The sequence below is a fragment of the Eumetopias jubatus genome, unplaced genomic scaffold, assembly GCF_037043125.1.
Source record: "Eumetopias jubatus isolate StellerSeaLion01/CBP00866 unplaced genomic scaffold, mEumJub1_p1.0 scaffold_10, whole genome shotgun sequence".
Classification (NCBI taxonomy): domain Eukaryota; kingdom Metazoa; phylum Chordata; class Mammalia; order Carnivora; family Otariidae; genus Eumetopias; species Eumetopias jubatus.
The window spans coordinates 54615396-54642650 of NW_028274816.1; the positions used below are offsets into that span (position 1 = coordinate 54615396).

The window sequence follows — 27255 nt, forward strand, 5'->3', positions numbered from 1 at the left end:
GTCCGAGGCAGAGATTAGCCGAGACGCACCCAGACCGAGACAGATACTGGGCGGGGGGCAAGAACTGGGAAAAATCTGGTGGCTGGGAAGGGGGTGGTGGTCTCAGCCTGGGGGCGGGACTCCAGGAGGGGCGGGCCTATGAGAACCCACGTGCCTCACGCAGGTGTGACGACGAAGCCTCCGCTAATTCCGAAGAGGGCGGGGCTAGAACTTCGCGCGGGGCCGAGACCGGGCGGGACTGAGTTCCTGGGAAGAGACTGGATCCACTGCCTGGAGAGCGGGTGGGCGGGGCTGTACCGGGGGCGTGGCTTCAGGGGGCGGAGACCGCCATGAGCCCCGGAGCGGGGCGTGACAGAACCTTAAAGGAGCCACCCGGAGATCGGAGGAGGCGGGGCGCAGGAGGCCTCTTAGCGGGCGAAGGGGGCGGGGTTTGAACGCCAGGAGAGGCGGAGATACAATTCTAGGGGAGGGGCGAGATCGAATCCCCGGGAGCGGCAGGTGCAGAATCCTGGGAGGGGGCGGGTGCAGAGTGCTGGGCGGGGCGGGAGTAGAATCCTGGGGAGGACCAGCGAGGAATCTCAGAGAGGGCGGGACAGCTTGAGCCAGTGGGGCCGGAGCCCAAGGTCGGCCCCGCGGGGGGGCGCGGGGGGGGGGGAGGAGGGAAGGGGGTGGGTCCTGTGACGTCAGCGAGTCCGAGCTGCCCAAGAGAAGCCTGGGGCCGGGGGCACCGAGCGGGGAGAGCCCGGCCCCGAGAGCAGAGCCGCGAGAGTAGAGCGGGCGGGAACCGGCCGGGAGCCGGAGCCCCTCAGGCACCTGCTCGACCGCCCAGCGGATCGGCGCTCACGGAGTGGCCCGCAGGCCCCCGCCCGGGCCCAGTCCCTCCCGGGGCCCCCCCATGGCCCGGGCCGCAGCCCTCCCGCCGTCGAGATCGTCGCCGACGCTGCCGCTCCTGTCGCTGCTGCTGCTGCTGCTGCTCCGGGAAACCGGTGAGAAACCGCAGACGCCCACCCCCCGCGCGGACCCAACCCCTTACCCACCTTCCGAGTCGGAGCACCTTCCCTGCTCCGCCCCCGGTTCACCGAGCCTCCTCTCTCGAGCCCTTTTCCTGGCTGGCCCTCACCGACTCCGACCCTTTCCTCTCTTGCAGCCCTCTCCCCCCATCACCCTTCCTTATCCCAACTCCCCAGCCTACACCGGACTTCTCGGTCTCCCCCTCCCCCTTCCTCAGATTCTAACACCAAAAGGGTTAAATCCGAGTCTTCGCGACCCCCTCCCCACCTCGCACCGAGCTGTCAACCGGATCTGGGGTTCCGTCTCCGCTTACCCCCTCAGGCATGTGGGGAATTTACCCCCCCCTTCCCCAGCGGGAGGGTCGCGACGAAGAGACAAGACCATCCCCATTTTCCTTCTCCCAGGGCTGGGCGTCTGAGGCCTTGGGAGAATTGAGGGCGGGGAGCCAAATGTCCAAGTCCCCCAGAGGGGCCGGGAGCACGGACTTTGGGTCCCTCGGAGGGCCAACGATGAGTTCCGGCGACCTGGGTAAGGGCCTAACGACTCCAACCCTGGGCCTCAGGGAGATGAAGGCTCTGATTCTTGGGACCCAGAAAACAAGGGGCTGGGGCCTGGCTCCTGGGCTCCAGAAAAAATTAGGGGCTGGGGGCTCCGTCTCCTGAGTCCCAGGCCGAATGAAGGCTAGGGGCTATGTGTACTGGGTCCTGGTCAAATTGGGAGCAGACAGGGCTCAAACTTGGTTCCAGATTGTGAGCAGGGGGCTCTGTCTCCTGGGTCCCAGGTAAAATGGGGGGGAGGGAGCGGTGGAAGAGGCTCTATCCCGTGGGCCTCAGATTTAATTGTGAACATTGGAATGTCTTCTGAAATCCAGATATAAAATGTGGGCGGAGGACCCCGTTCTTGGCTTCTAGATGTAATCAAGGACTAGAGGCTCCGTCGGGAAGCTGGAGCTCCGTCGGGGGTGTCCCAGGCCGAAAGAGAGGCTGAGTCCCAAGGCCTGGGACCCTTCCTTTGCCTTGTGAGCCGTCGGCCGGGACGTCCCTGGGGAAGTTTTACCGGTTTCACTTTAGCTGAACCCGGGCGGGAGGGGCGGGCGCTCTCCCGGCTCCCGGTTCCGGACTCCCAGGTTTCGGGACCTTATCTTTCCCCTGGTCGCGCCCTTGTCCTCGGAGCCGCCGCGAGGGGGGGCCGGGAGGGGGACGCGCGGAGCCGCCGCCCTAATCCCCCGCCCCTCCCTCCGTTCTGCCCACCAGCCCCCTCCTATTCCCCCCAACCCCCTTGAGGGAGGGCGCAGCTCTCAGAGGAGGGAGGGGTTGGGAGGAAACAGGTGAAGGAGGTTCTGGCCCCGCCCCTTGCAGGTGACCGGGCTGTTTATTCTCAGCTAGAAACTCTGGATATTGGAGTTTACCAAGGGTTTGCCCAGAAAGTGTAGGCGGGGGCTGGGGAGGGTGGGGGGGGTGTCTTGGGGGAGCCCTGCTTACCCCCCTGACCTTATTTTTCCCAGCATGTCTCTGAGTTGTATCCCAGCCTTTACTCAGAGCTGGGTACTGCCTCCCTTGGTGTCAGAGATAGGGAGATGAGATCAGAACCTGCCGCTCCAGGGAAATGCTCAAAACCCACCTGACCTTGAGCCAGGCTTTGACGTGATGCACGATCTCGTGGAGGATTCTAGAGCTCCTTGGGAGACACATCCTATTCCTGTTCCCATTTTGCAGATGGGGACACAGAGGTTTCAAAAGGGCAAGCTTCTTTCCCAGGGTCCACAGCCAGTCCCCAGGAAAGCCGGACTGCAGACTTCAGAGCCTTTCTTGGCTGTGCTCCACTGGGTGCCTCTGAGCCTCCATTTCCTCCTTTGTAAAACTGAGAGAATAACCCTTTTGCTGCAGGGCCGTTGGGAGGAGTCAGAGCTCCCGCTGATCCCATGTGAAAGCTCTTAGCACCTGGGGAGGGGGCCTTCCCCTTTCCTGACCCCTCATCCTTGTGCCTACGCTCCTTGCTTTTCTCTCTGCCTCCCTCCCTCCCTCCCTCCCTGCCCACCCCCCATCACTCCCCTCTTCATTTCTCACCTGTCTCTGCCCCTCTGGCTCTCTCATCTCTCACAGAGCTCTTTCTCCCTTTCCTTTCCATCCATCTCTCTTTACCTGCCTCTAGCTCCTCAGCCTTCCCCCTCCTGGGCCTCCGCGGACTGAGGGTGCGCCACCTGGGCCTCCAGCTGGGTCCTCCCCAGCTTTCACTGCTTATCCTTGTCAGCCAGGCAGCCCCACAGTAGTGGAGGGGGATGGGAGGGATGGCGGGCCTGCTGTCTCTTCGCGTTAGGGAAGGGGGACTGGGCAGCGAAGTGGGGGTGGGTCTGCTCACAGGCGGGAGCAGGGAGGGGGAGGGGAAGGGAGGGAGGGATACACAGAGAGGACAGAGATACAGGGATGGGGACAGAAGCCCATGGAGAGTGCATCTGAAAGAAATTTAGGGATGGGGTCAGAGACAAACACTAGAATGGAACCGAGAGATGGGGAGAATGAATTACAGCCCACAGGGGTGGACAGAAAGCTACTGAGAAGGGACAGAGAAAGGCGGGGGAGGGAGCTGGACAGAGACAGCAGGATAAAGGCAAGAATTGCCTAAGGAGAGAGACTTAGAGGTTTGGTGATGGGCTGGGAGCCCAAAAGCCCCCAGCCATCAGTGATGGAGATGTCATGACCCAGGGAGGTCAGGGCACAGGCGAGCCTCAAGGCCAGCAGTGTGTGGGGGCTACCGGGAGTGGCGCACATAGGAGGGACAGGGAGTTAGGCACGCTGGCCAGCTCCTCTGCCCCGCCAGGGACACTGTTACATTTTTAATGTCCCAGCGATGCTGAGAAATGGTGGGGGGGTGGGGGGGGAGACCCAACGAGATGGCCCAGGCATAGGAACAGTATGTCAGAGATGTGGAGAGATGGGCAGAGATGGGGAGACCTAGGAGGCAGGGAGGTCCCAGGGCCAGAGACCCTGAGAGATGTACCCCAGAAACCCCGAAAGATTAGAGACCCCAGGAGTCAATGCACGGCGCTGGATTCCAGAGATGAGACCCAGACCCAGGGAGACTGGGCTCTCAGATGTCAGACAGAGAGGAAAGAGAATATGAGAACAGCTAAGGATGTGGGCGATCTGGGGATAGTGGAAATGTTCCGAGATGGGCTGCGGTGTGCTGAAGGCCCGAATCTGTGAATATACTGCCACCGAGTATGTAGTATATGAATATACTGACGCCACTGAACTGTGAGCTTCCAAGGGGTGGATTGGATGGTACGGGAATTATGTCTCAATAAAGCTGTTAGAGAGAACGTGAGAGACACAGAAAGCAGAGACCGAAAGGGATGGAGACAGAGACCAGAGACCCTAGGAGTTGGAGGCACAGAGGGACCGACTCAGGGCTCAGGAACCAGATGCAGAGAGAAACACAGGAGATCAAAGTGACAGGACCTGCAAGAGGGAGGCCAGAGAGTCTCGTGGCCGGAAACATCTTTGGGGCACGGGTAAACTGGGTGTGGGAGCGCTTCTTTCTGTCCCAGGGACTCAGCCGGGAAGAGCAGTCCCAGAGACTCACCCCCAGAAATACCAAACCCCACAGGCGAGGCCTTCAGGGTGGTCAAGCCCCCTCAGAAAGGCAGGGAAATCTCAGCCCGGGGAAGGGAGGGATAACCGCCATCTGAGAGATGATTGGGGGAGACAGGGAGGCAGGTGCAGAAATCCTGGGCACGGCCAGAGCGCCCCATATCCTAGCTGCTGCTGCTCACCATCCCCCCCAAACCGGCTCCCGGATGTCTGCTCTGGGGGTGGGCATTGTGATTAATGAAATTAATTAATTGGCAAGGTGGCTGAGGCAGCAGCTGGGGCCGGTGCTCAAAGCACGTTGGCCTTCCAGGGCCTGCTCAAGTCCCGCCACGCCCGACAGGGCAGGTCACAGTGTTTATGGGTCAGGAGGGGGTGAGCCAAGCCCTGAGGAGCCAGCCAGGCAGGAGCCCAGGAGTCCGAGCCCCCAGCCCCCTACTTCTCTGGGGTGCACACGCCTCTCTACTCTGCCACCAGAAAGCCCACAGGCCCGGGCCTGTAGGGAGAGGAAGTGCATCCGGGGACCTGGCTGACTCCTCGTTGAAGCTGTCACTAGTCTGGCTTGCTGATGAGGGAAGCTGAGTGAGTTCCCTGTTCCCAGGGCCATACTCTCCCCCATTGTGGTGCCAACCACGCCCCAGCCAAGGTCAGGGCACAGGCACGGCACCCGCCCAGCAGCACGCTGGACACTAGGATTCTAATTCCAGGCCAGCCATCCCCCTGGTTTCGATTCCCGTGCCTCCATCTGACCCACAGAACATCTGGGCATCGGCCCACCCCTGTGCCCCTAACTCCTGCAGCCTGTCGGCCTCATGTCCCGGCCAATCCACCTTTGAATTTGCCTCCGATCTGGCTCATCCTTCTTCCTCATAGCCCCCACCCCCCATGTCCCTGCCCCATCCCATTCTGAGGGCTGTTTCAGAAGCACACACCTAACCCTGCCCACCCCCCTCAGGTGTAACTCTCCGTGGTGCCCAAGCCCGTAACTTAGCCTCAGCCTGTGTGATCTGGTGCACTGCTGTTCCTCACCTTCATCTCATTCATTCATTCAACATATTAATGGAGCTCCTACAGTGTGCCAGGTACCATTCTAGGCTCCGGCGCCACATTAGTGAACAGACAAAGATCCCTGCCCCTGGGCCCTGATGTTCTCATGGGGAAGACACATCAGGTGCCTTGAGGAAAATGAAGCAGGGTCTGGGGTGGGGGTGGGGTGTTGTTATTATTAGGGTGGTCAGGGGGTGCCTAGCCGAGCAAGGACCTGAAGGAAGTGAGGGAGAGAGCCGTGGGGACATGTGGGGTAAAAGCATTTCAGCATGAGAGAACAAGTGCAAAGGCCCTGAGGTGGGGCTTGCCTGGCATGTCTGAGGAACAGTGTGGGGGCCGGTGTGGCCGGAGCAGGGAGAGCACAGGGGAGAGGGTGGGAGACTGGGTGAGAAAGGACGAGCGGGGATGATCGGGGGAGAGCATGCAGGGCGTTGTGGGTTGCTATAAAGGGCTTGCTATAAAGGCTTGAGTTTCTTTCCTGAGTGAGGAGAGCCACTGGATGCGACGGATCTTCAAGCCAGAGGATTTTAGAACCTCATTGATTCAGCGAATGTGGAACATCCACTGGGAGTCAGTCCCTGTTGTGAATACCGAGGGCGTAGCTTGTGAGCCTAACAGGGCAAAGAATCCCTGCCCTGGTGAATCTCCAGGGAGTCATGAAAGTCCAGGGTGGAAAATGGGGAGGAGGGCTCTGCAGAGGAAATGGGGTGCAGGGGGAGGGGCGCGGGGCTCTCTGGGGCCGAATATTGGGGGATGAAAGACCTGTCTTAGGAGCCTGCCCCACAAGAAGCAAGAGGGTTGTCTTGTTCTGTTTTTTTTCTTTAAGATTTATTTGAGAGAGAGAGAGTGCACAAGCAGGGGGAGCGGCAGGCAGAGGGAGAAGCCGACTCCCTTCTGAGCCGGGAGCCCAATGCAGAACTCAGTCCCAGGACCCTGAGATCATGACCTGAGCCAAAGGCAGACACAACCAACTGAGCCACCCAGACCCCCTAAGCATGGGCTTTTTTAATCCTCTGAAGCAGGCAGTGCTGAGACATGACCCTAGATCTGGGAGAGCTGCCTCCCTCAGAAGATAACAGGCATCCTGCAATCACAAGGGCTTCCTCAGAATGGTAAATCTGAGTCCCCGAAGGGACCCAGGGACCCAGAGTTGGGGGTGTGGCTCCGTGGGCCTGAGCTCAGGTTCCCTGGAAAAGGAATTAAGTCTCCTTCAGGAAGCCCTCCCAGCCTGCCTCGGATGGGTCAGGCCTTGGCTCTGGGTTCTTACCCGCACCCACCCTCCGCCCCCTTCGGTTTTCCTGGCATCCTTGATGATGCCTATTGGTGTGACATTTGTCTCCCCACCACATTGTCAGCTCTTGGAGAACAAGCCTCTGACTTGTCCTGTCGCTTCTGCAGCACCCGCACCCGGCACAGGGCCAGATACTAATTTGGTGGTGTATATTTCTTAAAGATTTATTTATTTGAGAGACAGCGCGCGCGTGCAGGGGCAGAGGGAAAGAATCTCAAGCAGACTCCTTGCTGAGCGCTGAGCCTAACACGGGGCTCAATCTCACAACCCTAAGATCATGACCTGAGCCCAAATCAAGAGTCAGATGCTTAACCGACTGAGCCACCCAGGCGCCCCCGTTCGGTGGTGTTTATTGAGCACTTACTACAGGCGAGACCCTGCTGTAGGCTCTGGGGGTACAGCAGGGAACAAGACAGGCATCCTGTCCTCGGGCCGACCCTCTAGCACCCAGGACCTCTGCTGAGTCACTGTTTCTTGCATGGACCCGTGTGGGATGGGAGCAGATTCCACTTCCTCCCTGCCCCCCACCACTAAATCCCTTTCAGTTCTAAGCCCCCCTCAAGAAGTCAACCTCCTGGGGGCGCCTGGGTGGCTCAGTCGTTAAGTGTCTGCCTTCGGCTCAGGTCATGATCCCAGGGTCCTGGGATCGAGCCCCATGTCGGGCTCCCTGCTCCACGGGGAGCCTGCTTCTCCCTCTCCCACTCCCCCTGCTTGTGTTCCCTCTCTCGCTGTGTCTCTCTGTCAAATAAATAAACAAAATCTTTAAAAAAAAAAAAAAAAAAAAGAAGAAGAAGAAGAAGAAGCAGTCAATCTCCTGCCCTCTAACCAGTCTCCATCTTAACCTCTAGGTTCTTCTCTTGAGCCCTTGTCAGGACTTTTTGCTGGCTGGCCAGGTTTCCGTCCAGCTCCACCTGCCCTTCAGGTTCCCTTGCTTTAAGCCTAGTCATTCTTCAGCTGAGGAACCCTCAGTGGCTCCCACTTGCCTCAAAGGGGAGAACCTAACTCCTTGGCCCCACCCTACTTGGCTCTCTCCAGAGCTCACGAGGCCGGATGGTTTCTCCTGACAGAGCGCCCGTCCCTCCTCACCCAGCTAGAAAGGGGCAGAGTCTTTGGGGACCCTTGTCCCACACTCAGTGCCTTTGGAGGCCAGGTGGGGCAAGGGTGCTGGCCCCTGAAGGAAGAAGCAGCCTTTCCTTCACTCCACCCAACTGGGGACCCCCAGGAGCCCCACATCCTGATTTTTGTCTGACCTTTAATCGCCAGACCCCACGGTGGGTTAGTAGATTGTTGAGTGCTAGTTCATGTTTGAAACAATGCTCTGTGGGCCAAAAGTAAATACAAGCAAAGCTGGATTTGGGCTGCGGCGGGCGGCTACCGGCCTATTTGACTCACCGGTGCCAGGCCCTGCCAAGCACTGATGGGAGCAAATCATTCCATGGAACTCTCACAGGGGGCCCTGGAGGGTACCTTGAACATCCCCATTTTACAGATGGAGGAAGTTAGGCTCAGAAATATGATCACCCACCTGGGGAGGGACTGAGCCAGCAGGAAGCCCGTGACAACCCACTCTGCAGCATGGCCGGTTCAAAGGGAAGATGGCCCCTTTCCCAAAATGTTAACTCTTGGGCTGTCTGGGGACATGTGTGGCGATACCATGAGGTGGTATATCTATTACGCAGTGGTCTTGACCAATGGCTTCTTTCCAAAAGTTTCTGGGACTGGCCCCTCTGGTGGGACAGCCTTCTGCCGGGGACCCTCTCATTAGGGTCTCTTGTTAATGCATCCTGGGTTTCCTGTATGGGGCCTGGTGGCCGCACCCGCTCCCCTCCCCCCACCTTGGCCAAAGACAGCTGGGCAGCCGTTGGCACCCCTTGCGACAGGGCATGTGCCCTTGACCCACCTCGAGGCTGAATGTCAAGAGCCACTTGTAATTATACTTACCTGGCCGGCCTTTATTTAACAAACCCTGATCTCCTATTTCCTGGGGCCCCTGTGCTAAGTGCTCCACAAATAGTCTTTCATCTTTATAACAACCCCTCGGAAGTGGGCCCTATGATTATCCTCATTTTATAGCTGAGGAAACCACAGTACAGAGAGGTTAAGTGACTTGCCCCAAGTCACATAGGCAGTGCATGGCGGAGCCAGGATTCGAACCCAGGCAGTCTGCCCTCAGTCCCCACGCTGTCCTGCCTTGCGCAACAGAGCAACATTCCTCTTCATCCTGGTTTCTGTTAAAAGTGAGAAAACAAGGGGCGCCTGGGTGGCTCAGTCGGTGAAGTGTCCAACTCCTGGTTTCAGCTCAGGTCGTGATCCCAGGGTCATGGGATCTCTGCGCTCAGCCGGGAGTCTGCTTGAGATTCTCCGCCTCTCTCTCTCCCTCTGCCCTTCCCCCTGCTCGTGCATGCTCTCTCTTTCTCTCCTAAACAAATAAAATGTTTTTTAAAAAAAAGTGAGAAAAAAATATACATTCACACAAAAATATGTCCGCACACGTTCATAGCAGCTTTATTCATAATCAACAAAAAGTGGGAAGAACCCCAGTGTCTGTCCACTGATGAGTGGATAAAGGGAACATGGTGCATCCAGACAATGGGATATTATTCAGCTGTAAAAAGAGAACAAAGCACCGGTGTCAGTACTGATAATGGGTACAGGGTTTCTTTGGGGAAGTATAAACGTGCTCTAAAATTAATTACAGGGACGGACACTATATGCAGCAACTCACGTGAATATACAAAAAGTCATTGAATTGGACACTTAGGACATCTCAATAAAGCTGTCAAAAAAAAAAAAAGGTGGGGGCGCCTGGGTGGCTCAGCTGGTTAAGCGTCTGCCTTTAGCACAAGTCATGATCTCAGGGTCCTGGGATCGAGCCCCGCGTCGGGCTCCCTGCTCAGTAGGGAGTCTGCTTCTCCCTCTCCCTCTGCTCTACCCCCCCCCCCTTGTGCTCGCTCTCTCCCAAGTAAATAAAATCTTAAAAAAGAAAAAAAAAAGATGGTTTAAGAGGGCTGTAGGTTTTCTAGAAAAGTGAGAGAAAGTACAATTCTGTGCAGAAAAAAGTGAAGGCTGCCCTCACACTGTAAATATTTAAAATTTTATTTTGTGATAGGCTTATTTATTTTTCTATTGATTTGTTTTTGAGGGGGATTCTTTTTTTTTTTTCTCTCCAAACATTTTATAACGGAAATTTTCAAACATACAGGTCGTATACGTTGGAAGAACAGCTCAGGAGCCTGCCTCCCCCTCTCCCGCCAGACTCCACATAGGATTACATTTTGCCACATTGTCTTCATGGCTTTCTCTGTAGCTTGTTTTGGTTTTGCTGACCCATGTGAGAGTATGTTGCAGACATGATGGTGCAGCCCTGTATCTTCTGAGACACAGGAATGCTGCATGCCTACAATTGAATCACCATGCTTAAGAATGTTAGTGAAAAATTCTAAGATGCCTGGGTGGCTCAGTCGCTTAAGTGGCTGCCTTCGGCTCAGGTCATGATCCCAGGGTCTTGGGATCGAGCCCCATGTTGGGCTCCCTGCTCAGCGAGGAGCCTGCTTCTCCCTCTGCCTGCCGTTCCCCCTGCTTGTGCTTGCTCTCTGGCTCACTCCGTGTCAAATAAATAAGTACAGTCTTTTTTTTTATTTAAGATTTTATTTATTTATTTGACAGAGGGAGACACAGCAAGAGAGGGAACACAAGCAGGGGGAGTGGGAGAGGGAGAAGCAGGCTTCCTGCCGAGCAGGGAGCCCGACGCGGGGCTTGATCCCAGGACCCCGACGTGGGGCTCGATCCCAGGACCCCGGGATTGTGACCCGAGCCAAAGGCAGACGCTTAACCGACCGAGCCACCCAGGCGCCCCTAAATAAATACAATCTTAAAAAAAAAAAATGAAAAGAATATTAGCGAAAATTCCACAGCAGCCCATAATCTAGTCCAGACTCCTATGTCCCTAGTTTTCCTCAAAATCTGTTTTCTGGAGGGCCCTTCTGGAATGGCGACCCCACGAAGCCTCCTGCGGGGCATTTGGGACCCGCGTTTCCCAGTGGGGCCCTTCAGTGATGGCCCCGCCTGGCCTGGAGGCGTCTGGATCCTCCCCCGACCCACCGCTCTCTCTCCCCTTTCTCTCCAGGGGCCCAGGATGTGCAAGTCCGAGTGCCACCCGAGGTGCGGGGCCACCTGGGGGCCACCGTGCAGCTGCCGTGCCATCTGCTGTCTCCAGGACCTGAAGTCCGAGTCTCGCAGGTGACGTGGCTGCACGTGGACGCAGCCGGGGTCAGCAAGAGCGTGGCCGCCTTCCACCCTTCCTACGGTCCCAGCTTCCGCGGCCCAAAGCCTGGCGAAGAGCGACTGTCCTTTGTCACTGCCGGGCAGAGCCCCGGGACCAGGCAGGGCACGGAAATGGAGCTGCGGGATGCCACGCTGGCCCTCCGGGGACTGACAGTGGAGGATGAGGGCAACTATACCTGCGAGTTTGCCACCTTCCCCAGTGGCACCAGTCGGGGGGTGACCTGGCTCAGAGCCATAGGTGAGCAGTGGCAGGGGTGGGGGGAGGGTAGTGGGAGAGGCGTCATGGGGCTGAGCCCCCTTGTGGATCCGTTTCTCTCTCTGCTTCAGCTGTAATATTGACTTTCCCTGTGGTCTTGAGTCAACTAGCAAATATCCGTTAAGCGCCTACTGCGTGTCGGACTCTGTCCTGCAAGTTGAGGACACAGCAGGCCACGAGGCATACAGAAATATATTATATTGAGCACCTTCTATGTGCCAGGCACTACTCTAGCCTCTAGGAGTAAAGCAGTGAGTGAGAGAGAGCTCCCTGCCCTACTGGGGCGTATACCTCAATAAGGGGGTACCAGAGAGTAAATAACATCAGTAAGAAAAATAGGAGGGAGTCAGGTGGTTATAGGTGCTATGGAAGCTGGGAGGGGGGCAGGTTACAATTTTGGCTAGGGAGGCCTGGTGAAATCTGAACAAAGACTAGAAGGAGATGAGGGAGCCCTGTAGGGCTATCTAAGGGAACAGGATTCCGGGTAGAGGGAATGGCAAGTGCTAAGGCCCTGAGGCAGGGCGCATTTGAGGAAGAGCAAGGAAGTCAGTGTGGCCAGAGACTTGGGAATAAAGGGAAGGTAGGAGGGGGCAAGGTCAAGAAGATGTTGGGGGCCACGGATCACAGGCAGCCTCATGGACCACGTGAGAACTTTGGCTTTCGCCCTGAGAGAACAGGAACTATGGGAAGTTCTGAGCAGGGGACAAGTGTGATCTGGCTTTGGTTTCCACAGGCTCCTTCTGGCTGCACCTTGGGGGCAAGGGTGGAAGCTCGGGGACCACAGGGCAGGAGGTAATGGCAACGAGACCAAGGTGGAGGCAGTTGGGGTAGCAAGAAGAGGTCGAACTTTGGAAATGTGTTAGAGGTAATGCCAGGGAATAATCAAATTAGCAAACAAAGGGAACACCAGGATGTTGTGATCCTCCCTCGGAGGAAGCGACCCGGTGGTCCCTTCTAGACAGAACGGACAGCGAGAGCCTCTTAGTCAAGTCCTGAAGTGTAAGGAGTCACCCGTGGACGCGTGTCCTCAAGCAGAGGAATGGATGCACACAGGGAGGGAACAGCATATGGAACAGCCAGGACGTGGGAGTGAGTTCGGCGTGTTCCAGGAATGGAAAGGAGGCTGGTGGCCAGGGCTTGAGTGACCCCTCAACGGGGCAGGAAAACCAACAGGGACAGATTGCGAGGGCCTCCTAGGCAGAGAGGCAAGGCAGCTGGACTTCACGGAGGGCAGACGCAGTGGGGGTGGGGAGGAGTGGGTGGGAAAAAGCCTCCTGGTGTTTTGTTTTGTTTTGTTTTTAAGAAAGATCCTATGTCTTTCTAAATCTTGGGCATTTGCCTGGGATCCCACCTTCCCCCGGCAACGTCCCAGAAGCCACATCATGCTGGACACAATCTTCCCTCTTTCAGCCCCAGAGGGCTTGAGTAGCCTACCCTGTACTGTCCCTGGGAAAAGCCTTCCCTTTTTAACGGAGCCTGAAACCCCAGTTGTTTCCCATAATTCAAAGCACAGATCTCCGCCACACCACCCCTTGCAAAGGTCACTCCCTGTGCCATCATGCATTCTGTTCAAGAGATACGTATGGGGCACCTGCCTCCCACCAGCTACCTCCTGGGGCAGGAGCACAGGACAGAACGGCCAAAGCTCTGCTTTCACGGAGGAGCAGGTGACGTGACTGCCCCTAAAAGGGAGAGTCAGATGTCAGGGAAGTTCCCTTGAGGAAGTGAAGCCTGGATCTGGAGGAGGAGAAAGCGCAAGCCAAGGAGAAGGGAGGCCAGAGCCCTCCAGGCACATGGTCGCCAAGACCCTGCGGTGGGTGGGAGCAGGGACTGAGAGGGGCGTGCATGTGCCCAGAGCGGTCAGAGGACAGATGGGTGGGCGACTAGGGAGGATGTGGGGAGGCCCAAGAGAGGCTCTGGCAGTCAGGGCAGAAGGGGGGGGGAGGGAGGGAAGGAGGGGCGGGCTGTACCACATCGATGAGCTCAGGAGAAACCCAGAGAGGTCCACAAGGTAGCCAGAGCCGTGAGGCAGAAACTCGGGACTGTCTGGTTAAAATTGCAGGTTAGTTGTTAGGGACGTTGTATTGTTTCCCTCCCAATATCTTTCCATGGTTTCCAGGAAGATGGGTGAAAAGGGCAAAAAATTTCCAGCTTTAGGAATCTCCGCAACCTTTATCCCACTTCTGGCACCACCATCTACTGGTGATTACGGGAAAGAAGTGGAAGGCCTTTTGAGCTGGACCTTTGAACTACATTATTCTGCTTTGGCTTTTTTGGGAAAAAAAAAATTTCAGCCTCTTCCAGGCTTTTGGACACTGTCTCTGCTTTTCTGGCAGAGGAGAACAGACAGAATAATATCACGGGGCACACTTAGCATAGGGAGCGCCAGGCACTGTCCAGAGGGCTCTTTATATCAATTTAATCTGCCCAACAGCTCTACGAGGTGGGCATTTTAATTCTCCCCACTTTACAAAAGAGGAAACTGAGGTACAGAGCTGGGAAATGGCTTGCCCAAAGCCAGGCACCTGCTAAGCAGCAGAGGTGGGATTTGAGCCCCGGTGGTCGGGACCTCCCTGCTCAGCCCCATTGCCGAGGTGTCCGTGGAAGGACCTCAGGTGAGGAGTGACGTACCCCCTCCATTGCTCTCCCCAGCACAGCCCCAGAACCACGCCGAAACGCAGGAAGTCACGCTCGGCCTGGAACCTGTGCCCGTGGCCCGCTGTGTCTCCGAGGGGGGCCGTCCCCCCGCCCGAATCACCTGGTTCTCGCACCTGGACGGGGAGGCCAAAGAGAGCCAGATGTCAGGGCCTGTGCCCGGCACAGTCACTGTCACCAGCCGATTCACCTTGGTGCCCTTGAGCGGAGCAGATGGTGTCAAGGTCACCTGCAAGGTGGAGCACGAGAGCTTTGAGGAGCCCATCCTGCTGCCTGTCACCCTCTCTGTACGCTGTGAGTGTGTCGGGATGTGAGCGCATCCCCAGTATTGTCTACACTGGCTTTTCTAGGGCACTGTCTACCCTCTACCTGAGCGTTGTCTGCATCAGCCCTCTGGGCCAAATTTGGCACTGCCTTCCTGCCTATTGTCTTTACTGGCTCCCCTGGGCGACGTCTACACCCTGGACCCCCTCCTTGCTCCCCTGGGCGACATCTATGCCCTGTACCCCCTCCTTGCTCCCCTGGGCGATGTCTATGCCCTGTATCCTCTCCTTGCTCCCCTGGGCGATGTCTATGCCCTGTACCCCCTCCTTGCCTACACCAGCTTCGCTAGGCTCTCTCCTTCCTGCCACCATCAGTGGTAACCTGGAATGGGTTCACAAGGGCCAATTTTATGCATTTTGTCCCAATGCCACGTCCAGTGAAGTCATATCGACAGCTTGAAATCAACCACTGGGGAGTATTTGTGCCAAGGAAATTAGCAAACTACACAAACTGTCTCCATCGACACCCCCAATATTACCCCATGGACCTGGCCAGAGCGTAACTTAACCAGCTCTTCTTCGCCCCGTCCAAACACACCCGAGCCCCCAACTCAGCATTCTCCATGCCAGCTCCCCAGGCAGCGCCTGCGGTTCAACCAATTCCTTTATCTGCTCCGGGCGTGGCAGAAATAACAGGCATTATCTTTGTGGCCCCCTCAGACCCTCCCCGCACTGAACAATAACTCCCTCGACACGACCCAGGTGGCATCCCTGGACGGTGTCTGTCTCACCTCTGCAGGCATAGCCCAAATTGATTTGTCCCAGTTTCCATGGGTCCGCCACCTGCCGACCCACCTCATTTCTTTAGGACTCCCGTCTCTCTGCTGACCTATCCCCTGTTCTGGGACTCTCCCTGTCTCTGAGCGAGTCTCCCCATTTCCTCCAGATCCCCCTGAGGTCTCCATCTCCGGCTACGATGACAACTGGTACCTCGGCCGCAGCGAGGCCACCCTGAGCTGTGACGTCCGCAGCAAACCGGAGCCCACAGGCTATGACTGGAGCACGTGAGTCCGGGGTGGTCCTGGACTCCCGAGTCTGAGAGAGGAGGGGGCTGGGGGCCTGGACCCCTGGGTCTGAGGGAGGAGGGGGCTGGGGGCCTGGACTCCTGGGTCTGAGGGCGGAGGCTCCGGGGGCAGGACCCCTGGGTCTGAGGGAGGAGGGGGTTGGGGGCCTGGACTCCTGGGTCTGAGGGAGGAGGGGCTGAGGGCAGGATTGCCGGGTCTGAGGGAGGCAGGGGCTGGGGGCCTGGACCCCTGGATCTGAGGGAAGAGGCGCCAGAGGCAGGACCCCTAGGTCTGAGGGAGGTGCACCAGGGACCTGAACCCAAGAGTCTCCAGAAGGAGAGAGCTAGCAGTGTCGGGTCCTGAGCATTAAGTTTTTTGTCCCTGGAGCTTGGATTTTGAAGGCTGTGTCATCGGGGATCAGGCTTGTGCTCCCCTGATGTTCCCCCTCCGGTGACCCCCACACCTTCCAGGACGGCAGGCATCTTCCCAGCTTCCGCAGTAGCCCAGGGCCCCCAGCTGATCATCCACTCAGTGGACAAACTGGTCAACACCACGTTCATCTGCACGGTCACCAACGCCGTGGGCACGGGTCGCGCTGAGCAGGTGGTCCTCGTGCGAGGTGAGCGGGTCTTGGAGGTGGTCAGCTCCCCAAGTGTTCCTCCCTTTGGGGGCTCGGGGGGGGGCACATTGGGGAGGCTGTGCCGCCGGCCTGGGGAGGGATTCAGACCCGCCTCGCCGATGAGAAAGGAGGTCAGTGTGGCTCTTCTCTCTCGCCCCCAGGTGGGATCCGGATTGGGATGACAGGGTAGGACCGGTGGAAGAGTCAGGAGGGTGAGGCCTCTGCTGGGGGCTTTCTAGAAACTAGAGGCGTGGAAAGGGTCTCCAGGAGGAGACCCAGGGACATTGCCCCGGGCTCCAGTTGGAGAGACACATCAGACAGCTAGACAGACACAAACAAACGCATTTGAATACTGATTTCCTATAGTGAGTGCCGGTCAAGTCACATCAGGAAATCAGTTTTTGCATGAGTTGGGACATTTGTGTTTCTCGAAGGGGTGTTTTGGAAATGGCGGCTGATGTGTTTATGGGTGGAAGGTTCTCTGAGTCTCCCTGATAGGAACTCAAACTCACATGGGCCCCAAGACAGGAGCGGAAAAGAACAAAGCCAAACTAGGCCTGTGGCACTGGCTGATAAATGGGGTCGAAATCACAACTGTAGACCCACACACCTGGAGGGAGGCTGTGTGCCCCGAGACACAGACACGGGGATCCCAGGGCTGGGAACAGAGTCCCTTTCATGTCTTAGTGGGCAGATGTGCATGCCACATCTCCAGAAACATACTCTGTGCTTTGAGATCATGTCGGAATCAAAACAGAAACTCACCCAAAACAACCCGCACACTCAGACCCACTGTCACCAAAACACGCACCCCCAAGAGAGCAGGGGCACATGCACTGAACAAAGCCAGGTGACACCCGGCCAGAGTCCCCCAAGATGTCACGTGTAGCTGAAAAAAAAAAAAGTTCTTGGAAACACCTGCCCAGAGCCACCATCCTTGCAGAACACCTGTGCAAATGCAAACACACACCACCGGGAATAGTGGCCTTGGTGGGTAGGAGGGGGGCCCCCCTCAGAAATGTGACCCAAGACAAACGCACATAGTGTGAGGACAGACACACCCATACACACCTGGAGACGGGCGCCATGGCCAGAGACAGACAGAAACAGATCCCCTTCCTGAGACATAATCTTGTACTGCACTCGTGTACACCCACACGCACACAGCCCTGGGGGGAGACACTATCACGCAGATGTGCCAACACGGGGGAGAACCTGCACAGCAACAGTTCCACACACAGAAACCGTCACTCACACGCAGATCCTGACAAAGAACCGCAAAGACGTCCTCAGAGGTGCACACCCGCAGAAACTCTCCAGAAACCCCGCTGCTTTCAACGGATCGTCATCTGACAAATATTTGTTGAGGGCTCCTCTTTGCTGAGCATTCTCCTTGATGTTGGGGATGCCATGGTGAATAAGACTCCGTCCCCGCCCTTGAAGACACACCCAGAGAGGAGGGATGCCCGACTGGAAATCCATCTGTCCCAGATACACACCTGAGAAACTGGTCTCCCCATGCAGAGTCAGGAGGCATCTGTAAAGAGGCAGAGCCTCTAAGATACAGATGCAGCCACACCTAAGGGTCATCACAGGGATACACAACCACAAACACATGGATACCTCCCTAAAACCCTTTAAAACACACACAAATCCCAGAGATGTCCCCCGCTGGAAACCACCCCCTCCAAGAACAGACCAGCTTCAAAGTTAAGCCCTTCATCAGTATTCACCCTGTAGAACACATATTTAGCCCTGTCAGGAACTGGTGTGTGTGGGGGGTGGGGGGCAGCAGGGAGTGGAGCACACAGAATCCCCCCCCCAAGAGAGGCTCAGCCCTGTGGAAAGACACCCCTCCTCCGCAGGGAGCCCGATGCGGGGCTCGATCCCAGGACCCTGGGATCATGACCTTAGCAGAAGGCAGACGCCTGACTGACTGAGCCACCCAGGCGCTCCTCACTCCCACCTCTTGAGTCACATCCGGAGGGTCTCAGGGACTCATCGCATTCCCACACACGCCCAGACCCAGACGTGTGGTCGCAGACACGTGGTTTGGGGTTCACATTAGCGAAGCCATAGGTACACAGGTCATGCCACAGGCTAGACATCGCCTCAGGGAGACTCGGAGAACTTTTGACCCACAGACTGGCGAACACACCCACCAGTTCCAAAATACCACCTCCAGAAATGCAGATAAACATTCCAGCATGCGCCAAAACAGGTTCCCAGACGTCACTGATGGGCATTCCCACCAAGAAAACTGTCATGCCTCTAACCAGTGTACCGGTGTAGACGTATATTACAGAAAAAAACGTTTCACAAAATAGTACTTACCCTTTCTACTTCGGAGACACTTTTTCTATTCTACCTTTTTTTTTTTTTTTTTTAACTGCTCCTTGTGAATCACTAAATGGATTTGACAGCCCAGGGGGTCATGGCTGTATTTGAAAACCACTCTTAAAAGAAACAGGTGCCCTCAGGAGCTTGGGTCCCAGCCCCTCTGCAGGGTGTGGGGAGGAGGGGTTTAGGTGTAAGTGGACTCCTCCCCCCTCCCACCCCACCCCACCCCCGTTTCTCCCCATCAGGGTCCGCATGCAGGGGGTGCGGGGGGTGGGGGAAGGGGCGTGTATAAAATGCTTCTAGGTTCAAACTGCTTCAATGTCTGTTGGGTGTGGGGCCCAGACCCCCCTCCCTCTTCTCTCCTGCCCCGCCCCCTGGACCCCAAGCACTCCCTGGCTTCCTTCTCCACCTTCCCCAGACCCCTCCCCTCCCAGCTGCTGGCCCACTGCCAGGAGCACTGGCCTAAAGGGCAGGACAGTGGGCCTCATGAGCCCCCGTTTTCCACAACTGGGGACATGGCCCAGACAGGAGGGAGGCCACATTGCCTGGACCAGGTGCCCCCAGCCCCTTCCAAGGGGGTAGGAGGATTATCAGGAGGACCGCCCCCCTTCTTTCCTCCCTCTCTCAAGTCCAAAGGGCTTTGGAATCTGACAGTCTTGAGCCCAAATCCAGCTCTGCCTCTTCCTGGCTGGATCCACCCAAGATTCCATGACTCTAACCTCAGAGCTTTTGTGACAAACCACCCCAGCCCGTCCCGAGCAGGTCGCAAACTCAGATGCCTACGGGGTCCTGGCCAGGGCCCAGGTGGCCAAGGGCGGAACCCCTGTTCCGACCCAAGCAGCCAGTCTTCACTCAGCTACTGCCCATCGCCAAGTGGAGATGAGAGATCGGTGTGGCCCGATCTGAGTTCCTTTTTCCCTGAAAGGAATCTTGGATTTTTTTTTTTTTTTTTATGAAATCGCCTGGTTTTTGCAATGTTTGCAAGTTTAATTTTTGAAAAGCCCCATGCAGGTGTAAGGAAACACATCTGGGGGCCATCGGTCGGCAAACTGTCCCCGCCCCCCGCCGCTGCAGTCCCCCCTCCCCCAGAACAAAGTGCCCAGTGTGCGTAGCACAGAACAGACGGCTTCTCCCCCACCCTCCACCTTCTCCATCTTCTGCCCAGAGTCGCCCCCCCAGTCTTGCCGTCACTGTCCCTGTGGTGCCCTGTGCCCCCCCCAACCACAGATTTGCCTCTTGAACTCCTGTTTCCCCTTCTCTCTCTCATCCCCTCCTTCTCTCTCCTCAGACACACCCCGGGCCTCGCCCCGAGACGTGGGGCCGGTGGTGTGGGGGGCCGTGGGGGGGACACTGCTGGTGCTGCTGCTTCTGGCTGGGGGGTCGTTGGCCTTCATCTTGCTGAGGGTGAGGAGGAGGAGGAAGAGCCCTGGAGGAGGAGGCGGAGGAGGAGGAGACAGCCTTGGAGGATCCTACGATCCAAAAACTCAGGTGTTTGGGAATGGGGGCCCCGTCTTCTGGACACCAAGCGCCCCTGGTCCCCTGAAGCCAGATGGCAAGGATGAGGAGGAAGAGGAGGAAGAGGAGGAGAAAGCGGAGGAAGGTCTCATGTTGCCTCCACCCAAGGCTCTCGAGGACGACATGGAGTCCCAGCTGGACGGCTCCCTCATTTCACGGCGGGCAATTTACGTGTGACCCCGAGACAGACAGACAGACACAGAAACAGAGCCAGCCATGCCAGCCAAAGGGTTCCAGACTGGTTGGACTCGTTTTTCTGGACGACACTGGAGCTCAAATGCTCCCTCCCACTTCCCCGGGATTGGGAGGGGGCTGGAATCACACACTGGACTTGTGTCTCCAGGGCTGCATGGGGACCCAGAGAGGACCCCCCCCCCATCCCAGAGAACTTGTTTTTGGCTCCGGCCTGCCCCGGCCCGTGACACTCAGGAGTTAATAAACGCCTTGGAGGAAAACATCGGGGGTGTCTTGTAATACATCAGACCCCCTCACTGGAGGGTGGGACAGGGACTGCTAGGTCCCAGGGGGTGGGAGCCTGTTGGGGGCTAGACGTGGGAGGCCAGGGGAGGGGAGGGAGGGCTCTGACTACTTGGATCATTCGAAGACATACTGGATGCCTGAGACCCCCAGGGCCAGTGCGACCCAGGAAGTGGGTCGCTGGCTTCTGGGCTTAGAGGCTGGGAAGGTTGGACTTGGGGTGTGTGTGTGTGGGGGGGTGTCCCAGGACTGAGGCTGCCTTTCTGGGGGAGGGGATAGCCAAACTGTTGAGAGCCCAGAGCTCCCCAGAACGGGATAGGGAACCTGGACTCCTGGGCCCTTGTGGGGAGGGGGCGAAGCTCAAACTTGACCTTCTGCCGTTGCTGAGGATCTCGGGAGGGAGGGAGGCCCCCTTTGTTCTCTGGGCCCTGAGGATACAGGGCAGGTGGAGGTGTTAAGGAACCAGAAGAGTCCCATCTTGATGACACAGAACAGTGGCGTTTCTCAGCCTTCTTCCTCTTGCCCAGATCCCAAGGGGTTTTTCAGTGATTCAGAGGGGGAAGGGCTGCAGCTCTGTGTCTCTTCCCCCTGCTGCCCACTAGAAAATCTCCCAAACCCAGGCCTGGGAATGAGGGACGGGAGTGGGAGGGGGCCGGGGTTCGTCCCAGTCACCTCTGCTGTCCTGAGCCCTCCACGGCCCCCTCTCTTAAGACACAGGTGGAGCTGCCTCTGGTCCAGCAGCGGTCGTGGGGGGCACCATGGGGTGGCACCCGGGATGCCTGCACTGAGCCACCAGGTGGGGCTTGGGGCATTCATTTCCCACCAGAATTGACTTCCACTTATTATGCCAGGGACACAGAGGTGACTCAGGCAGACAGAGCCCTCTCCTCCCCCCCCCCACCTCCCCTGTCAGGGCATGTCGTCAGGATGGCTATGTGTGGACTGAGTGAGCGGCAATTACCGTTGTCCCCCCAACTCTGAAGCCCTCCCAAGGCCACCAGGCTGTGGAGCAGGAAGTTGTGGAACCCAGACATTCTTCCTCTGGGCAACTGTATCTCCTCCTCTGAGCAATAGGGCTGACAGAGAGCGGAGCCTGTGGGTGAGGCTTTTGCACAAGTGCAGTTTCCTCATCACCCCCCTCGGGTCCCCCATGCTTCCTCCCCAAAATGGGAGGGAAGCGCCAACAGGCAGGGGCGGGGATTTGGACAGTCTGGCGCGGGGTAGGTCCTTGAGCACTGGCGCTGGGCCCCTCCTTGCACATCTGGCCATCACCAACCGTGTGCCAGGCCGTGCGCCTCGGAGCTCCCAGTGTATTGTGGAAATTGGCAAGTAAACGGGTGACATCAGGGAGCGAGGAGGGCTCCAACCGAAAGGCCCAGGGGGCCACAGCTTCTCTCAATTCCTTTTCCTGTTGGGTTGAAGGAGCCACACCCTCTGTCCAGGATGACTCCATTCCCTGTGAGGAATGAAGGGTTCTGATCCCGATTCCAGAACACCCACCTTTCTGTGCCTCTTAGCTCCGCCCTGTCCCCTCCCTTCCCTCCTCTCCCTCCTCTCCCCCACTTCTCTGGCCCCACGGTCTCCTTGCTGGTCCTTCAAAGTATCAGGAGGCTTCCTCCTCAGGGCTTTTGCACTGGCTGTTTCCTCTGCCTGGAATGTTCTCATTTCCTCGTGGCTCACCCCCTCCCGCTCCTTCAGCTCTTTGCTCAGATGTCACCCCATAGTAAGTCTCTCTCTGACAACCCCTGGGGTCCCCCGCTCTGTCACTTCCTTACCACCGTCCCCACTCTATGTTTTTACCCTCGATCGCTCACTGCCACCTGGCATGTCAGCTGTTGTGTTCATCTCTGTGCTCCAGGTCTCTCTGCCCAGCTGGAACAGATGTTCCATGGGAGCGGGGGCCTCTATATGTTTTGTTCGCCACTGGCACCCGACAAAGCCTCAGTAAGGACTAGGGAGAGGAGGTAGGCAGGTGGGTGATGACTTAGGGAATAAGGAGCTGTGGCTTCCTCCCGGAGACCCCCCTTACGCTGTCCCTCTTCTTGCAGAGACCCCCAACACAGCAGGCGCGGGGGCCACGGGTGGCATCATTGGGGGCATCATTGCTGCCATCATTGCTACCGCTGTGGTCGCCACAGGCATCCTCATCTGCCGGCAGCAGCGGAAAGAGCAGAGGCTGCAGGGGGCAGAGGAGGAGGACGAGTGAGTGATGGGCCCCGAGAAGTGGGTGGAGGGGTCCCGGAATCGGGGAGCCCAAGGGGCGGGTGTAGGGGGAGCGACCCCAAATAACTGACTTAAGTGGGGTGTAGAGGAGAGTTTATTTCTGTCTCCCGTAACGCGTGGGTATGATAGCTATGCTCTGTGAAGCCATCAGAGCCCAGGCTCCTGCTATCTTGTTGCTCAACTTTCCTTTCACTCAAATTCCAAGATGGCTCCCCATACTTCTAGCACTGTCTGCATACTTGACAACCAGATACAGCTGTCCTGGCCTCAGAGCCCCCATTCCTGCGGGGGCAGGGGGAGACAAATAGAGGGCAGTGAGCTGTCCTATAAGGGAACCCGTCACTTCGCCTCACTTCCCATTGGCCAGAACCTGGTCACATGGTGTACCAGCTTCAGGGGAAGCTGGGAAATGTAGTCCTTACTCTAGGTGGCCGTGTGCCCCGCTAAAATCTCTTATAGGAGCCTAGATATGGGGGGGGAGGGGGAACTAGCCACACTTCTCTGTGTGGGGCACTTGTTACGTGCCAGGCTTGGCGAAATGCATTTTACATGGGTGACCTTGATGAAGTTTCACATCCGTTCATTGATACAAGTATTCAGAAAGTACCTGCTCAGAGCCAAGCCCTAGAGGTTAGGAATGCAATGATGAGACAAACATTTTTAAAGTGTTCACACACATAAGTGCAGCATGGAGACAGAAATTCTCACAGGGAACTAATGATACCCATCTTATCAAAGAGGAAACAGGTCCAGAGAGCTGAAATCACTTGCTGAAATTCATCCATCAAGTGAGCATTTGGGGGGCAAAATGATTCTGAAGTAACACTACCCAGTGTGTGTGTGTGTGTGTGTGTGTGTGTGTGTGTGTGTGTGTGTGTGTGGCAGGGGTAGGGACACTTGTTAAAAATGCAGATTCCTGGGGTGCCTGGGTGGCTCAGTCGTTAAGCGTCTGCCTTCGGCTCAGGTCATGATCCCAGCGTCCTGGGATCGAGCCCCGCATCGGGCTCCCTGCTCAGTGGGGAGCTTGTGCTTCTGCTTCTCCCTCTCCCACTCCCCCTGCTTGTGTTCCCCCTCTCGCTGTCTCTCTCTCTCTGTCAAATAAATAAATAAAATCTTTAAAAAAAATTAAAAAAATAAAAATAAAAATGCAGATTCCTGAGCTTACAGCAAACGTACTGAATCAGAACTTTTACAAGAAGGGCTTGGAAATTGTACTTATAACAAGCTCCCTGAGTTATTCTGATGCACAAGGAAGTTTCTGACCCACTCTCTTTAACATCTGGTCAATTTACTTATTTTTTTAACGATTTTATTTATTTATTTGAGAGAGTGAATGAGAGAGAGAGAGCACATGAGAGGGGGGAGGGTCAGAGGGAGACGCAGACTCCCTGCTGAGCAGGGAGCCCGATGTGGGACTCGATCCTGGGACTCCAGGATCATGACCTGAGCCGAAGGCAGTCGCTTAACCAACTGAGCCACCCAGGCACCCAACATCTAGTCAATTTAAACCAACAACTTGCTCTCAGCCTCCTATGCCCAGCCCAGTGCTGAGAGCTAGTGGTGCCTGAGATGGCCCTGGCCCTGCCCTCCTGGGAGACAGACCCATCCCTAGAGAGTGGCAGAGATGGGCTAGAAAAACTGAGGGAGCTGTGAGAGGCCAGAGGGGGCACTTGATGTAGCCTGGAGGGTCAGGGAGGGCTTCCTGGGGGAGGCGACATCTGAGCTGGGGATTGGAGACATAGTAGACACTCATCATGATGTATACAGGATGCTCTGGTCTGTGGGTATGTATAACAAGGGAATTTTAACATAGTTTGAAGGCCAGGAAAGCCTTTCATTTATTCATTCTTTTTTTTTTTTTTTACAAAGATTTATTTACTTATTTGAGAGAGAGAGAGAGCATAAGCAGGAGGGGCAGAGGGAGAGGGAGAATCCCAAGCAGACTCCACACTAAGCACAGACCCCCACACAGGGCTTGATCCCATGACCCCGAGATCACGACTCGAGCCGAAACCAAGAGTCGGATGCTTAACCAACTGCACCACCCAAGCGCCCCTTGTTCATTTTTTAAACAAATACTTGCTGACTTCCTCGTAGCGAGTTCTGAGAACACTGCTGAGGACACAGATCTCATTTTTTCCCTCACATTGCTCACAGTGGGATAGTTATTGAATGATATCAGAAATAATGTTTCAAATACAAACTCAGTAAGTGCCCCAAAAAGGAAGAACAGCTAGATATAACCATATATCAGGAGTCCCTAATCCTCCTGGAGAATCAGGGAGGCTTCCTGGAAGAAGAGAAATTCATGGGATGAATAGGAGTTAGCTGGGCAAGGGGGCCTGGGGGGGGGGGGCACGACACAGCAGAAAGGGAGATCGGGTAGAGGGAAGAGCATCTGGATAGGAGGGCTTCTCGGGTCTGAGACTCCACTTGACCTACCTCCTACCCAACAGTCTGGAGGGGCCTCCCTCATACAAGCCACCAACCCCCAAGGCGAAGCTGAAGGAGCCTGAGATGGTAAGCACTTACCCCGGAGCCCAGACGCCCCCACCTCCACACCTACCTTTCCCCACTGAGGCCGGGGCTAAGAGGGGGGACTCGTGGGGAGAGGCCAGCTGTGAGAGGGTCCTGACCTGCCCCTCTTCCTTCCCTTCAGCCCTCCCAGCTCTTCACTCTTGGAGCCTCAGAGCACAGCCCACTCAAGACCCCCTACTTTGATGCTGGCGTCTCATGTGCTGAGCAGGTGAGAACTCGGGGGAGGGCAGGGGTGGGTTTAGGGTTTGGGTTTAAGGGCCAAGGATCCTCTCCTGACATAAAAGGTCAAACACTAAAGGTCACAACTCAAGGCCAGCGCTGTATCTCTAGTCCGAGCTCAGAGCACCGGGATGTGTTTAGGATTCAGTGGGGGAGATCATGGTTGAAAAAGTCCAAAAGGACATGAGGTTAAAGCCACTTAGTGAAGATTGGTTGAACATCTACATTTGCCAGATACCGTGCCCAGAGATGAGACAAAACTGAATGTTATTCCCCTCCGTGATCTACTGAATGTCAGGGGTCAGATATTAAAGTTGAGACAAATCAAGGTTCAAGGAGCTCTTTAGGGCTTAGGGCTTAAGGTTAAGTAGTTGAGGTCAAGATTGAAGTCAAAGGTTCATGGAGAAAGGCTTGTGGTCAGGGATCAAAAGACAAAGAGAGGCCCAGGACTGACAGGCTCTGGGCTTTGAGCTGGAGACAAGCCATATCATTGCTCTAGTGCAGTTTCCACCCAGGCCAACAAGGGATGAGGTCGGGTCTGGTTTGGCATAAGGAGATGGTCAGGATTTGGGGCTGAAGGGGCAGATCGGGATCCTGTGTAATGCACAGGAGATGACCTTGGGCTCTTTTTCCCTCCCTGCCCCCAGGATATGCCTCGATATCATGAGCTGCCCACCTTGGAAGAGCGCTCGGGGCCCCTGCTCCTGGGGGCCACGGGTCCGGGGTCCCCCATCCTGGTGCCTCCAGGGCCACCTGTTGTGGAGGGCGTTTCCCTGGACTTAGAGGACGAGGAAGAGGAGGAGGAAGACTATCTAGATAAGATCAACCCCATCTATGATGCCCTGTCCTACTCCAGCCCCTCTGATTCCTACCAGAGCAAAGGCTTTGTCATGTCCCGAGCCATGTATGTGTGAGCTGCCATGGCCCTGGCCTCTCACCTCTCACTTTCTGATCCCTCCACTTTCTGCCCGGGATCTAGTGCCCCCTGACCTCTGGCCAGGCCACGGTCAGTTAACACACAAAAATGCATCTCATCTGTGACTTCTGCCTTGATGGCTCCACTATGATCTCTAATCCATGATCTCTGACCCAGAGAAACTGGCCATGACAACAGAAACCTGGTAACCTTATCTCACATGGGGGTGGGGGAGTATGTTCCTGCACAACCTCTGACCCAAGGACTCCTCTAAGACTGTGACCTTAGATCATACCTCTCATGTCCCATCATCTCCGGACTCCCCCCAAATCCCAGAGAAGATCCCAGACCTCCGAGTTGTCCTCGGGCAGTAAAATCCCAATAGTTCTGCTGGGGTAGGTGTCGGGGGTACCCTGCTGCTCAGACCTGAGCCCTCCAGGCAGCAGAGCCCCACTCACCCCTCCCCACCCTGTCTGTTCCCCAAAGACAAGAGGAAAGGGATTCCCCAGCCCAAGGCTTCCCCATCTCCTCCCTCCTGCAGGCAGGAGTCTCAGGGTCCAGACCCTTCCCTGAGCCCCCACTACCCCAGTTCCTGTCTACAGGGAATTAAGCCCCAGCCCAGGACTAGATGGGGTAAGCCTCATGCGGTGTGCCTTTCCGGCCCCAGCCTTGGAAGAAGAATTTGCTGTTACTTTGAAGCTACTGAGTCCTTTTACTCCTGCCCAGTGGGATGGGACCCAGACATCTCCCAGCAGGGGGTGGGGGGAGGTTGGAGGCTGGGGATATAACACTGTTTTTGTAATACAGCATTTCCTACAAAATCTGAGTTTATACTTTGACCGGATGTCAACTTGTGTTTTCTGTGGGATGCGAAGGGGATGGGGGTGGGACATGATGGGAAACAAATAGGGCGCGGATTGCTGAAGGAAATCAGTAGGCTAGAAGTCAAG

The 27255-nt window shown here is 56.4% G+C and overlaps 1 protein-coding gene across 2 annotated transcripts; it reads left to right on the forward strand.

Annotated features, from left to right (window-relative positions):
- Positions 1-683: 683 nt before the first annotated feature.
- Positions 684-27144, forward strand: NECTIN2 (nectin cell adhesion molecule 2). 2 transcript variants are annotated; one of them, XM_028088129.1, is made up of 9 exons: positions 684-986; positions 11063-11458; positions 14129-14425; positions 15341-15458; positions 15929-16077; positions 22458-22611; positions 25089-25152; positions 25292-25378; positions 26037-27144. In XM_028088129.1, the coding sequence occupies exons 1-9, from the start codon at positions 896-898 to the stop codon at positions 26301-26303; spliced, it is 1623 nt and encodes a 540-aa protein (XP_027943930.1). In that variant the 5' UTR covers positions 684-895; the 3' UTR covers positions 26304-27144. The 2 variants fall into 2 exon arrangements, with proteins under 2 accessions (XP_027943930.1, XP_027943931.1); XM_028088130.1 differs by lacking the exons at positions 22458-22611; positions 25089-25152; positions 25292-25378; positions 26037-27144 and adding an exon at positions 19706-20389.
- Positions 27145-27255: the final 111 nt, after the last annotated feature.